The 13,186-nt window shown below is 35.3% G+C and overlaps 3 protein-coding genes across 4 annotated transcripts; all 3 read right to left on the reverse strand.

Annotated features, from left to right (window-relative positions):
* Window positions 1-2,348: 2,348 nt before the first annotated feature.
* LOC133697941 (BTB/POZ domain-containing protein At3g19850-like) lies at window positions 2,349-5,936 on the reverse strand. Of its 2 annotated transcripts, none has more exons than XM_062120777.1 (3): window positions 5,420-5,936; window positions 4,169-5,320; window positions 2,349-2,880 (listed from the first exon to the last, which is right to left on the reverse strand). In XM_062120777.1, exons 1-3 carry the CDS (start codon window positions 5,594-5,596, stop codon window positions 2,440-2,442), a joined length of 1,770 nt encoding a protein of 589 aa, XP_061976761.1. In that variant the 5' UTR covers window positions 5,597-5,936; the 3' UTR covers window positions 2,349-2,439. The 2 variants fall into 2 exon arrangements, with proteins under 2 accessions (XP_061976761.1, XP_061976762.1); XM_062120778.1 differs by having other exon boundaries at window positions 4,169-5,333.
* A 2,306-nt stretch (window positions 5,937-8,242) lies between these two features.
* Window positions 8,243-8,680, reverse strand: LOC133696606 (polyubiquitin-like). The gene has a single exon (XM_062118830.1). The coding sequence runs from the start codon at window positions 8,678-8,680 to the stop codon at window positions 8,243-8,245; it is 438 nt and encodes a 145-aa protein (XP_061974814.1).
* Window positions 8,681-9,004: 324 nt separating this feature from the next.
* Window positions 9,005-13,186, reverse strand: LOC133697735 (transcription initiation factor TFIID subunit 15-like). The gene is made up of 8 exons (XM_062120483.1): window positions 12,892-13,186; window positions 12,491-12,652; window positions 12,009-12,355; window positions 11,692-11,886; window positions 10,856-10,939; window positions 10,060-10,141; window positions 9,854-9,980; window positions 9,005-9,660 (listed from the first exon to the last, which is right to left on the reverse strand). Exons 2-8 carry the CDS (start codon window positions 12,608-12,610, stop codon window positions 9,452-9,454), a joined length of 1,164 nt encoding a protein of 387 aa, XP_061976467.1. The 5' UTR covers window positions 12,611-12,652; window positions 12,892-13,186; the 3' UTR covers window positions 9,005-9,451.

A 13,186-nucleotide genomic window follows, 5' to 3' on the forward strand; every position in this document is an offset into this window, starting at 1 on the left:
ATATATTTTTAATTTTTTTATATTAATATATACAAAAACTATTTAAAAAAATAAATAAAAACAAGGTTTTGATTGTAATATGTTTTCGAAACCAAAATTTTAAAAGGCTATTAAACATTTAATTTTGACTTGCCTACTTTTATCAACTCAATCACAGTACAAATTAGATGTTTATTTGTTTTTATATTTTAAAAGTGTTTTTGAAAAAATTTAAAATTTATTTTATTTTTTTCTTTGCTTCAAATTAATATTCTTTTGGTATTTTCAAATCATTTTGATGTGTTGATGTCAAAAATAATTTTTAAAAAAATTATTTTAATACAATTCCAATCAAAAACACATTGAAAAACAACCGCAACCACACTAAAAGATGGTGTTTGCGACAAATAATAACCTCTTTCACTGTTTGGTTACTAACCAGCCATATGTTCACGGTGCGTTGAATTTTTTTTAAATAAGTTATTTAATTTTTTAAGAATCCCAACTATTTAAGTTATATAGAAAAAAAAATTAGTCAATTTTATTTTCTCATGAAAGCTTTTTTTTTAACGAAAACATGGTATTTTTTATAAAAAAATGACTTTTTTTTTAATAAAAACCCAACACAATGAAAATAAGCATTCTCGATAATTCAAATGATTTTATGAGAAAATTAAAACCTGAGGGGATCAAATACGAGCCTGAGGGGTCCCCTGTCACTCAATTTATTAATAAAAAAGAAAAAACTGAATTTAATATAATTAGTCATCAATTTAACATTGAAACATTTGATGACACATAAAAGTCAAAATGGATTTAAGCGCATAAAACTATAATAACATAATTATAATTTTAAAGGATAAAATTAAAAATAAATAAAGTGGAAGTCACTTTATTGTAAAACTTGCAAGATATATGGACTAAAATATTCAAGTATTAAAATATATATAATAGTTAAAATATAAGATTTTAATTAATTTCAGCATAAACTCACACATATTAACTAAACACTTTTTTATAGTAATAGTTATAATACAATCACAGTTAACCTCCAAATCAAACACACACATATATAGATTTAATTATTTTTGTTCGACTCTACGGTCTTGAGAATTCCTGTGCTAGTTTACATATCAAATAAAATTAGATTTATTTTTTCCCAGTTGATTCTAAGAATATATTTTTCTTAGAATAGACTGAAATGTTCGTGAAAATAACCATCTCTAGAAGTTGACCTCAAGATTTAATTTTTTTTTTTATTTTAAAAAAAGAGCAAATCTCCCTGGACACCATAAATATCTCAAGAAATTGAGCACATCAACTACAAAGCGATCCACATGTGCTTCATCAATTGAGAGAATTTACGCCCTCATCCTCAAGACCTCCGCCGAAGCACGAAGGACACCAAAGATACGACCAGTGAAGTTCACAAGACAGTCGCGTGATTAACCAGTGGAGTTTTTTTTCTTTTTTTTTCCTGTGGCCAAGACTACAGAGAGTGATAAGCTGTAATTAAAGACGCAAGTTGGTGATGTTTAAGTTACACGAGACCAAAGCATGAGTTTATGACAATCTTGAGTAGGTGCTCTGTTTCTTACGGTGGTGTTTCAGCTCGTTAATCAGTGAATGCGATCACGGGATTGCTAATCTTGACGACACCTCATCTGTATCTGTAAGATATATAATATATGTACAGTAATACACAGACAAACCACCACCAAGAACTTGCTAAGCCAACTGTTTTGAAAAGGACCACAAACCACCACTAGTGGTTTCTGAGTTCTGATCGTATCGTATCTTTCCATTACCAGAAGTTAAGGAAATGCATTTTTTCCTGGGCCATCTTGCGTTGTGACAATTCTGTCCAGAGAATGTATCAACAAGGACATCCATGAGCGAATCAGTGCTTGTGGGCTCCTTTCTCCACTTCCTATCGAACAAGGAAACGAAGACGTTTGTCTGTTTCTAAGATGAGAAGCCTGAATGAATTCAATAAATCTGGGTTTAATTTCATGAGCACTGAGTTATTTTTAATTTTTTTTTTTTGGGAATATATCAAATTCTCAAAAAAAATTCTAGGCGCCCGTGAACCAGAAAAAAAGAGAGAAGGAAAAAACATGCTGCGCATCGTAGTCTATACGCAACAACTCTACTAATCGAACAGAAAACCACTTTCCAGCTTCTCTTTGTTTTATTTCTTGCAACTTCCTTTTACTGTGATTCAAAAACCAGCAATATAAAGTTACAGTTACGTAGAGATCTCAATTGCATTGAGAATTCTTGTTCATCAGTAATACAGGAATTTACTAAAATAACTAAAAAATCAGTAATAATTCCTCAAATTTAGATTTTTATCAAAACATCAAATCAGGCTGTAATTAAAGTCTTTATTTGATATCCGTGGATGATATACATGTATCCCTGGTCTTACTTTTGTGAGAGAGAAGGAGAGGTTTAAGTTCAACATAGTCTAGGAAAAGGTGATCTACTGTAATTGTAAGGGGGAGTACTACTCATGACATTGACATCGTGCCTAACAACCTTTGAGATCCGACCCTTCATCTCCCTACATGCGTTCTCCAACTCCATCACCCTCCATTGCATCCTCTGTATGTTCATTCTCATTTCTTGGGTCTCCTGTGAAAGCCTCTCAACGTTATCACTGTGCAAGACCATGTGGCCGGAGGAACTGCTCGTGCTTGGACCCTCAACTTCTTTAACAGAGAAAGGGTAATCACTTTGTGGTATTTTAGAATGTTGTGACTTGAGTGCCTGAACTGCAATATTTGGAGGGATTCTTGGATTCTTGGCAAGGTCTTTGCATGCTTCAAGGCTCATCTTCCCGAAGTTTAGGCAGCTGCATAATCTTGATCGCTCCTCAAATGAAAGTGTTGGGTGAGACTGCAAATTCACACAAATAGAATGAATCAAAAGATTTATATTTACACAATCGGATCACACTGACTTCATGATTCATCGTAATCAATCAAGGAACAAATTACTATATATTTTGCTCATCGGAAGAGATTTTGAAGAATCCCAACCATTAGGTTTATGGGGCGATTCACTCGTAAAATAGATGAGGATTTTCCAGAAATTATTTTTTCTCAGTACAATTAGCATCACAAATGTTCAAAACAAATTCTCTTGTTTATGGGATTATTTGCTAGCCTATATAGCTTTGAAGTGAAAGAATAGCGAAAACTCCTTAGACAAGCTAGCAAACCAGTAAGCCATACCATACCAGGTTCAAGTGACTTTCGACTTCAATTTATCAATTTGGCACAAGGTAAAGAATTTTGGGTCCATAATGTACCAGGCAAGCATTTCTACGTTCCTGAACACTAGACTATGAGTAGCATGGCCCTTGGAGAAGTAAGAGATTAGATTGTTCGTTGCCAATCCATTGTTTGAAAAATCTGTGAGTTCTTGTCTGTTTAAGTACACGACAAATGATCTTGACGGTAAGCAGAAAGAGTCGCCGTGAGTTACACGGAATTGAAAAGGGAAAGAAACAAAAGATTTACAGTTGAGAAGAAGAACGTGCACAAACTTATATGTGGTCGGCCGGGCCATAAATAATTAAGTTATCATCCATTAATTCTGGATTGGACAACCATAGGTCGGCCCGTCCCTATGTGACAAACCACCTTTATTATGGAAAAGAACACATTTAGCCACTGGTTAGAAATCTTTTCACAGAAATAGCAGAGTTTGTGCTGTGTTTTTTTTCTAGTAAACTGGGTTTCGTGTAGGTAAGATGTTTTGTTCATGGCATAAATGGTTCATTGCATCCAGTCTAGCAGTGCTAATGCCTTGGTTTCTACAAAAAAATTTAACACACACACAATACCCGAGTCTGGCTTGAAATGACAAGTTACGGATTTATTTTTCGATGTTATTGAAGGGGTAAAATGCTGTATTTCTCCCCAGATGATCAGATGTTATTGAAGGGGTAAAATGCTGTATTTCTCCCCAGATGATCAGCTAAGGGAAAAAACTCAAGAAATTAAAGCATGATTTTAATTAAATTAAACTAATGACGACAATAATTACAGATTATTGGGCGATTTTGTCTCAGCTGTTAAATTTTTCTTTGTTGTTTCACTCCTTTTTATCCGAACCATCAATTATTTGGCCATCTTCGTTAAGAAAGACAAAAAAGGAAGAAAGGGTTTTTAATTCTTACCTCTAGGTAGATATCAATGGCTCTGTAGACCCCATCAAAGCAATCTCTTGCAGAATCGGGTAAGCTTTCTGCAACTCCTAGAAGTTTTGAGGTCTCGAGGTTTTGATCAGGAGATATTTCACACAAGTACTTATCAATCAATCTGCCAACCTTCTTCAACTTCTGTGAGGACAGAAAATCACTATTAACAAATATTCTCACCAATCTTATTACCAGATTAACATCAAAAACACCCCTATCATCATGCCCAGAGATCAGCAAGTCATCCAATGTTGCTTGGTCAAGCATCCCACCAATCAATCTCTCCAGCTTGGCTCTGCAATCTCTGCTCAGACCACATCCAGACACTATCCTCAATACTGAAAACAGGCCTCTGCAAGAAAATGAATTTCTGCTCACCCCATGGACAGCTGTGCCTGCAAGACCAGCGTAGTCTGCTCTTGAATACAAAACAGTGCTTTTTGCTCCACCTTTGCATTGAAGTACGGCATTTTTCAGGTAGTGGAGTAGGAACTTTGTGAGGATAAAGCTATTGTTATCAGTTCCACAAGCCCCCATATTTGCTATTATCTTTTCAATAATCATAGGGGGTAATATGATCAAATCATCAAACCACCATTGTTTGCTCGATGAACCTGGCTTAGTTGACTCAGGAGTGGTTTTAGCTGAGGAAGAAAACCTGAACCTAGATGCAGTTTCGGGAGAAGATGAAGAGGAAGAAGAGGAAGCAATAAGAGTTGCAATAACTGAATTCTGTGCAAGCTTTTCCAATAGTGAAAAAATGAGCTTTTCTACAAGTCCAGATGTATCTGAATATGTGAAGAATGACTCACAGCTTTTGAGACTGGCAATTATATCATGCAAAGACCAGTGAATCATTCCATCAAGAAATGTCTCTGTCTGTTTCAATAGATTGCCCGGGGATAAATTCTCAGTCATGCCAAGAAAGACTGCACAGCAATGGAGAAGAGCCACATTTGAAACTGTGATTTTGATCTTGCCATGATTGTAACAGAATCTTGAAACCATCTCAAACCCATCTGGGCCTCCGGGGAAGTTATCAATTCCAATACTCAAATTCTTAATCTGGGATTTTCTCTTTTCTTTCCCGATGATCTTCTTTAGCTTTCCTGAATAGGCTGATAGAATCTTCTGCAAGATTGAACTGTGAACAATCAGAAAATTTTGCCTAGAAAGTTTCAAAGAAGAAAAGAAACTAGCAGTTACTTAACAAGATTTTGTATGCATTACCTGATTTAGAAAGAATATTTGTTGACCATTAACATGAATTGCAAGATCACAGAGCTGCGGCATTGTTGCTTTGCATTGGATGTAACCAAGAAACTTGTGTTTGTCTGACGGTGAGAATTGCTCAAAGGATATGCGATTACAGTAGACAAGGAAAGACACACAGCATATATATAGCATACAATTATCTCATGGAATAATTTTATGATACCCCTAAGGAGCTTCAAGTAGCGGATGATTCTTCTTTAAAAATAATTAGAGGCAAAGACGGGAAAAAACTTGGAATTTATGAAGCTAGCTAACAAAAAACATGTTGGTACCATAAGCAAAAAAGAAACACCATGTTGGTACGCCGAAGGGAAGAGAAGACACGAAACTTTGTCCGTTAAACGTAGTTAGAAGACAAGAGTAGTTGTCTGCAGGTCAATAAGATTTCTCTTTATTATTGTATTGTGCTGTTACCCTCTTGTCTCACGCATGCATATGCAATCTGTTGGTTTCTGTATTTGGCATTGGCTTGGTACTCCCACGGGAGTTTTTAGGCTTCTGGGACATGCAGAGAGGGGCCCGGCAGAGACGTCTGACCTAATAATAATAACAATTCATGTGAAAAGACAATGAAATATATATATATATATATAGAAGAAGCAACACAACTACGTCTTGTAGCTAGCTATATATGGATAAGACGTGTAGTAGAATTGCTTGAAGCCAAAAGGGGCTCTCAAATTGCGTTAATAACAGCACCCCCACCCTCCTCAGAAAGAAAAGGAGGTGTGAAAGGCTGGCAAAAAGTTGCGAAGAAATACTGAGAGACACGAGAGGAAAAGGAAAGGGTGGAAGCGGAAAGAGGAGGAAAGGTTATCAGATGCTGCAGCGGAGTGCTAGAGCCCGTATGTGTTGTTGCAGTACCAACTTGGACACTTCACTGCTTGACCTTTGAATGTTAAGATGTTGGTAATTCAAATCTAATCTTCCATTTATTTTAGCTCTCTTACAAAAAAAAATGGTAATCTTTTTATTTTTCTATGATGGCTTTTTTTTTATTTACACTATAAAAAACATTTTATTTTACAGCTAATATCATGGTGATCATGAAGGTCTTGTAAATCACTTAATACATGTGTAAGACCCAAGGATTAATGTCACATATATATATATATATATATATATATATATATATATATAAAGACTGGACAACCTTTAAACGAGTATAATTGAAGGTGTGCACCAATAAGTCAAGAGTCCACTGTGGACTTACTAATATTTGATGAACGACAAGGTATGATGAAACACATTTGATGGTGGTAAATATATAATTTCGGTGTTGATGGTTTTCACTTTATTTTATTCATGAAATTTAGTATTTTATATTTTCTACATAATATATATATATATATATTAAGATATTTATTTGTCTTTTGAAATAAAATAAAAAAATTAGCTATCAAATTAACATTAAAATAGCCATCAGGAATGTATAAAAAATGACATAAAACCTTTAATCAATTTTTTTTAATCTTTTTTACTTTTTAAAATAAAGTTTATTTTTTTAATAGTGTAAATAAAAAGAAAAAAGAAAACAATACCCAGCATGAGTAAATAAAAATTATCAATTTCTTAAGAAATAATAATCACCAGAAAATAATAAATTCTATTTATCTTTGAAGTCCTTGTTATTTTTTCAAACTTTTAATAAAATTAATCTTTTTTCATAAAACTGGAACCAGTTGAAATATTTTTTTTAGTAAATTATTTGGGTTTTTTTTTGAACATTTTTTTTAATTTTTCAATAATTTTGTTAATCAGAACCAATAAAAAAAATGTCATGTATAATTAATAAAATATAAGATTTATTTGAATGAAGGGACAACAATACTTTCGAAATATCAAATGCCAAATTGGGATTAAGTATAATTAAACCTAGAGATTAGAAATTATAGTTATAAAATGATCCGAGAAACCTGAAAGTTGAACTCGTCTAATCTCATGGGTTGCTTCGAGAAACCCAGTATTCATAGCCCAACTCCAGTAATGTTGCTACTTAAACCAACCCAACTTTGACTTTACAAAATTTATTCGACCCGCGCGTTCGTTATTTGTTATGCTTGAGCCTCCGATTATCGAACTTAACACAAATATTAAAATTTTATAGTTTTTATATTTTAAAAGTATTTTTTGAGATCGTTTTAATAGAATTATATTAAAATAATTTTAAAAAATAAAAAAAATATTTTTTAGAAAAAAAACTTCAAAAAATTATTAATATCACACTTTTTTAGATCGAAAAATATTCAGTCCCAGGAGCTTAAAAATTGCAACGTAGGAGGCAAGACCTCTTGAAGACGGAGAACCAAATGCAAGTTACAGTCAGCAAGAGTCCTGACATTCCCGAGGTGTTTTCCTGCAAGTATTAAAGTCTGGTTACTTTTTAGATTATATCTTGTACAAATTATGAAATTTTATATATAGAAATTATAATGTTATAAACTCATTTAAAAAGCTATGTTATTTGGACATAAACATACAATAAATTAAACTTCAGAATATAAATATTTTTATAAAATAAAAATTTTCAAAGTTATTTTTCATAATAAATTATTTTTTATTTATTAGGAAAGAAAAAGTCTTTGATTCTTACACTATTGATGGAAGAAAGAATCCATCAATATAAATGATTGTGAGGCTATATGTCAGGGTATGCAATGAAGAAAATAAAAATTAAAAATTTGGAAGCATGATTTTCAATCTAATTTTTTTATTTTTTTTATTTTAACATAATTTTATATAATAAATATATATTAACTCGTAATCATGTATAGTATCCTAGCCTTCCACCTCCAAAGTGATGGTTTTTCCTGGTAGCGTCTTCATAAAAAATTTGCATTTCACCTCGGAGGCGAAAGACCAAGTGAAGAGTGGGACTCCTTTTGGATACGGGCCGCTTTCAAGCTGTTTCCCTGCGAAGATAAGCCTTTGCTGATCCGGTGGGATCCCTTCCTTGTCCCAGATCTTGGCCTTCACATCATCAATCGTATCAGAGCTTTCGACCCCCAACATTATAAAAATAGACAGAACGCGTGAGAGAATCATCGACGAAGCCAAAATCGAAGATCCATAGGAGAAAAGAGCTGGGATGAAATTGGATGAAGGGATCTGAGAAGATCCGATGTGTTTAATCTTTGCTGGCTTTGAAGATGCTGAGAGAGAGAAGATTTGTTGGTTTCTTCTTTCTCTGATACAGATATACAGATACGTTCGCATAGCCTAGTATTTCTTTCTTTTGAAGTAAATTCGTTCAGGAATGATACGTTGACAGGGTCAATTTGAAATCAAAAGATTAACAGTGCCAGAAGTGAGGGTTAGCGAACTACACTCGAACTTGATCTTGCAATCCATGTGGGCTATATAAATCAGTCATATAATCTTAGTTCATTGTTGCGAAAATACAAGTATAACAGCAAATCAATTTGGTTTAAACCACACCAACTGAATCTCACAAGCAAACAATTTTTCGCGCATCAAAAAATAATGTGGCATTATTGATTAAACCACTGCAAATTTATGTGGAGCTTAGAGGGACTCAAATGAAGGAGAAAACAATCATATAGCACTGTAATCAGTACATGATGAGCCATTGGCCAAATATCATCAATGTTACTAGCATGCCATAACACCAAGTGATGTTGAGCTCGTGATCTTGCCACCACCGGAAGTTTTCTGCCACTACTTCCAAGCAAGGAGCATTTAAGAACACCAGTCAGATTTTAACTTTGGATGACATTAGAAACGATTTCAAACCAGTATATTTAACACCAAGAGCTTGGATGACCCAGTTCCTAGTTCCATCAATGGTTGCAGTGGGGAGAATAACTCAACAAAGTTACATAGCAGGAGAAAGGACAAAATGCCAAGCAAACCAAGCTTCATATCAAATGGCAGTAAAAGCAAACTTCATATCTAATGGCATCCTTCGCATCAAAGAAAACAGCCAAAACAACCGACGACAAAAGCTGAGAACCTTTGCTTCTATCTTCAGTATCGGTGCCGGTCCCGGTCCCGCCCATATTCTCTGTCTCGACCATACTCATAATCTCGATCTCTATCTCTTCCTCGATCCCTCTCCCTACTTCGACTAAGGCGCCTGTCCCTCTCATCATGCTCTCGAGTCTTGCTGCTTTCCCTATCGTCCTGATCCCTCCCTCTTTCTCTGCTCCTCTCTCTCCCGTGTTTATCAACAGCACCTGGCAATGTATCTTTTTGTTAGTGGCACCAATAACTTAGTCCAAACAAAATTGTAATACTCCAGTGTCTATCCAAATCTAATGGATAGAACTCCAGCCCATGAATAATATATATGAGCATATAAGATCAAAGTGCTTTATTTTAACACATTTTTAAAATAAAAAACTAAAAGATAACATGATGCTCACATACCTAATTCCTCAACCTCCCAACCTGCACGCCCAGCACCCGGAAGCACCCTGCCAGCTTCAGCTTGTTGAGTTTTGGCCCGAAATTTTTTCTTCAAATTTCCAAACTCATCATACAACTCTCCATCATCCTGTTATTGGATCATAAAGACTATATAATAAGAATCAGTTGAATAATATGAAAGTCAAAACATCGCAAGAAGATCTCACTTCTTCAGCTTCTTTTCGTCGTCGCTTAGTTTCCTCTAATTCTTCTTCATCGAGTTCTTTATAACCACCAGCTCGTCCTCCTCTGTGTGATTATAGATATGAACATATTTTTAGCATTATTTGTACAAGACATCCAAGGCTTACCCAACATATCATGTTGAAAATGTAACATGTGTGGTCAAAGGAGAGGAGAGAAGCAGTAAGAACTGGAGTTCACACAAAGTAGGGAAGCAAATACGATTCAGTTATCGCTTAGCCATCCAACTAAGGTACAGTAAACCAAATTTGAGTTTTAAAATAATTTATGACTCTAAAGACAAAACTTATGAGTATGCAGTTCGCTGCTAACAGTGCAATACTTTGTTTAAGGAAGTTATGGGTAATTCTTAAAATCAAAGTCAATCTTCTCTTCAACAAATACAACATGATTTTAATCATTTTTGTCTATTATCTTCTTGCGACTTTAATCATTTTAATCACGAGTCAGCATCATAATACCTTGACTGCTGAAGATACCTTTTTGATCCTAAACCCATCTATCACATTTAGTAAGCATGCAAGCGTTCAGGAATACTTTCTTAGTATTTGTATTTTTTTCATGATGCCTGGTTTGAATGTCTCCAATACCCCGTTCATAACCAAGTAACCCTTGTAAAAGGAAAAATAATGAAAGAAGAAAAAAAATTTACCACCACCATTTTTAGATTGACAAAGAAAGTCGACAATTTTCTACACCACGCAGTCCATATGATGTGTTTAGAGAATTCAAGTCAATGAACTGGGAGTCATATAATACCTCACACCAGCCTCATTGTGACCGGGTTTATTGGTGTTGCAAATATTGCACTTCATGCGTTTTGCCCAGTTGATATTGCCACACCTGCAATAGAAAAACAAAAAAGAAACTTAAGTAACACAGAAAAAGAGGCTGAATATTGCCTACAAAATGAATTTGAAGGTGTCAACTGGCTGCCAACAAAGAATATACCCACATATCTTCTTCAAGATAATAGCACCACCAATGGTTTTACAATGAACAAGTCTGAAGCACAACATTTACCAACTAATCTTATTATAGAATCAGTACATTACAGTAGCATAAACTACGCACCCTCGACTGAACAGCAAGGAACTTTGGAGCGTTCACGCGCATACACATGTTCCACAAAATTCAGCATTCAAACACAATCATGCCATCAGCACAAACCCATTTTTCTTAAGCTAATCACCTATTAGTTAGATAGTATGGTACATGGGAGCTACACTTCAACGAACTTCATCAAATCAAGCATCATAAATCAGTCCATTGCATATCCAGCTGGTATTCATGCTCATAGTGTCAATTTTTGGATCCACCTCAAAAAAAAAATTACAGAAGGCATTATACTTCTGCTTAGTTTAGACTAAGCCTCGCAATCTTATCCTGCTGGTCAGTGCTTTAGCTTGTATAATGAGATACAGTGACATGACCATCACCCATCACTTCATTTAATGGTAGAGCAAAATACAGAGGAAATGAACCAAGTTTGATTACGGTCAGAGACTAACATAGCAAGAGGCATGGCACTAAAGAATCATTGAATAGCACAAGAAAGCAAACAAATTATGAAATACTGGCAAGCAGAAGCTTACATTGGACAAGGCCAGTCATTTGGGCCAAAAAGTCCAGTAGGGGCACCAACTGACCGGCCATGGGGCCCAGAGTCATTGGCACCACGGCCCCTCCCACGACCACCACCTCCAGCAGCACCGCCAGATGGACCAGAAGGTCGAGCACTTCCACAGAGGTTGCACACACCACGAAATGCAAAATTTACATTGGAACAACTGCTACAACAATAAAGCATAAGGAGCTATTTGCATATTAGATACCATAGAAATCCCAAAAAATCCAGACTAGAGCTAAAAAAGAGCAAGAAAGAGCTGCTCACCAATATCACATCACAGACCTTGTATTCGGACACAACCAGTCTCCCTCCTGTTGCCATGCTTTCCCTGAAGCATCACCCCGTCCTCTACCTCTTCCCCCGCCCTCATTCAAATCCTTGGCATTTTCCTCAAGAACGCCAGAATCATTTGGATCATCCACAGGGTTAAATGCCTGGTCATCTTTGCTCTTAGACTGTGCTATAAATACTCCAATTGTATTACCATGAAAATCCTTGTTGTTGAACCACTCAACAGCAGCTAGAGCAGCATGAGGGTCCTCATAAGTAACTGTAGCATCACCCTTCGGCTCATTTGTCATTTTGTCACGGTACAGCCATATCTTAGGCCGACCAGTTCGCTTGTCTTTCTATTCAGTACAACAGAGCATGAAAATAAATAAGAGCATCAAAAACTAGCAAAGCCCTCAACAGAAAATGAAGCAAACGGTAGCAATAGATTCTAAAAGTAAAAAAAAACAATAGTACCCGGAAAAAACCCATACCTTTAACAACCCAATAGTGCCAAAATGTTCAGCCAACATAGAGTCATCAGTCCCTTCAGGTAAATTACTAACATAGATTGTCCCATTAGAAGGGGCTCCTTTACCTGTATAGCTTGCCATGTCACTCCAATCTCATGAAAATTGAGACACCAACAAAAATCCCTGGCCAAAAAAAAAAAAAAAACCGGCATCAATTCCTCGCCTAACAAATACACAAAACATTAAATTAGGGCTATATTTCAATTTTACTCATAAACAATACTATAAATTATCAATTCACGGAAACAAGAGGTATAGGATCCACATATACTAGTACAATTAGGGTAGGTTAAAATTTAAACACAGATTCAACCAATAAATAGAAAAATGGTAATGGAAAAAATAAACCCTAATTAATGCACCTCTAGAGAAGATGGTTCGAGAATCGAATCGAATTGAGCCGTTTTCAATATCACGATCTATTGATTTAAAACTAGGGTATCTTCTTGGTCGATTCACTTCCACTACAGTGATTTAGCAAAACCGCTAAATAAAAGGAGAAGCGACGAGAAGCTTTGCTGATAGCTGTTTGTGTGTTCTGTTTCCAACTCCTCCTTACCTTTTTTTTTTTTTTTCCCACTCCGAAGGGATTTTATATGGAGCGAGCGAGCGAGTGCTTCCACAGCAGCTACAAACCCTGATCTCTTTTCTTTTCAA

This window comes from Populus nigra, chromosome 6, assembly GCF_951802175.1.
Source record: "Populus nigra chromosome 6, ddPopNigr1.1, whole genome shotgun sequence".
Lineage (NCBI taxonomy): Eukaryota > Viridiplantae > Streptophyta > Magnoliopsida > Malpighiales > Salicaceae > Populus > Populus nigra.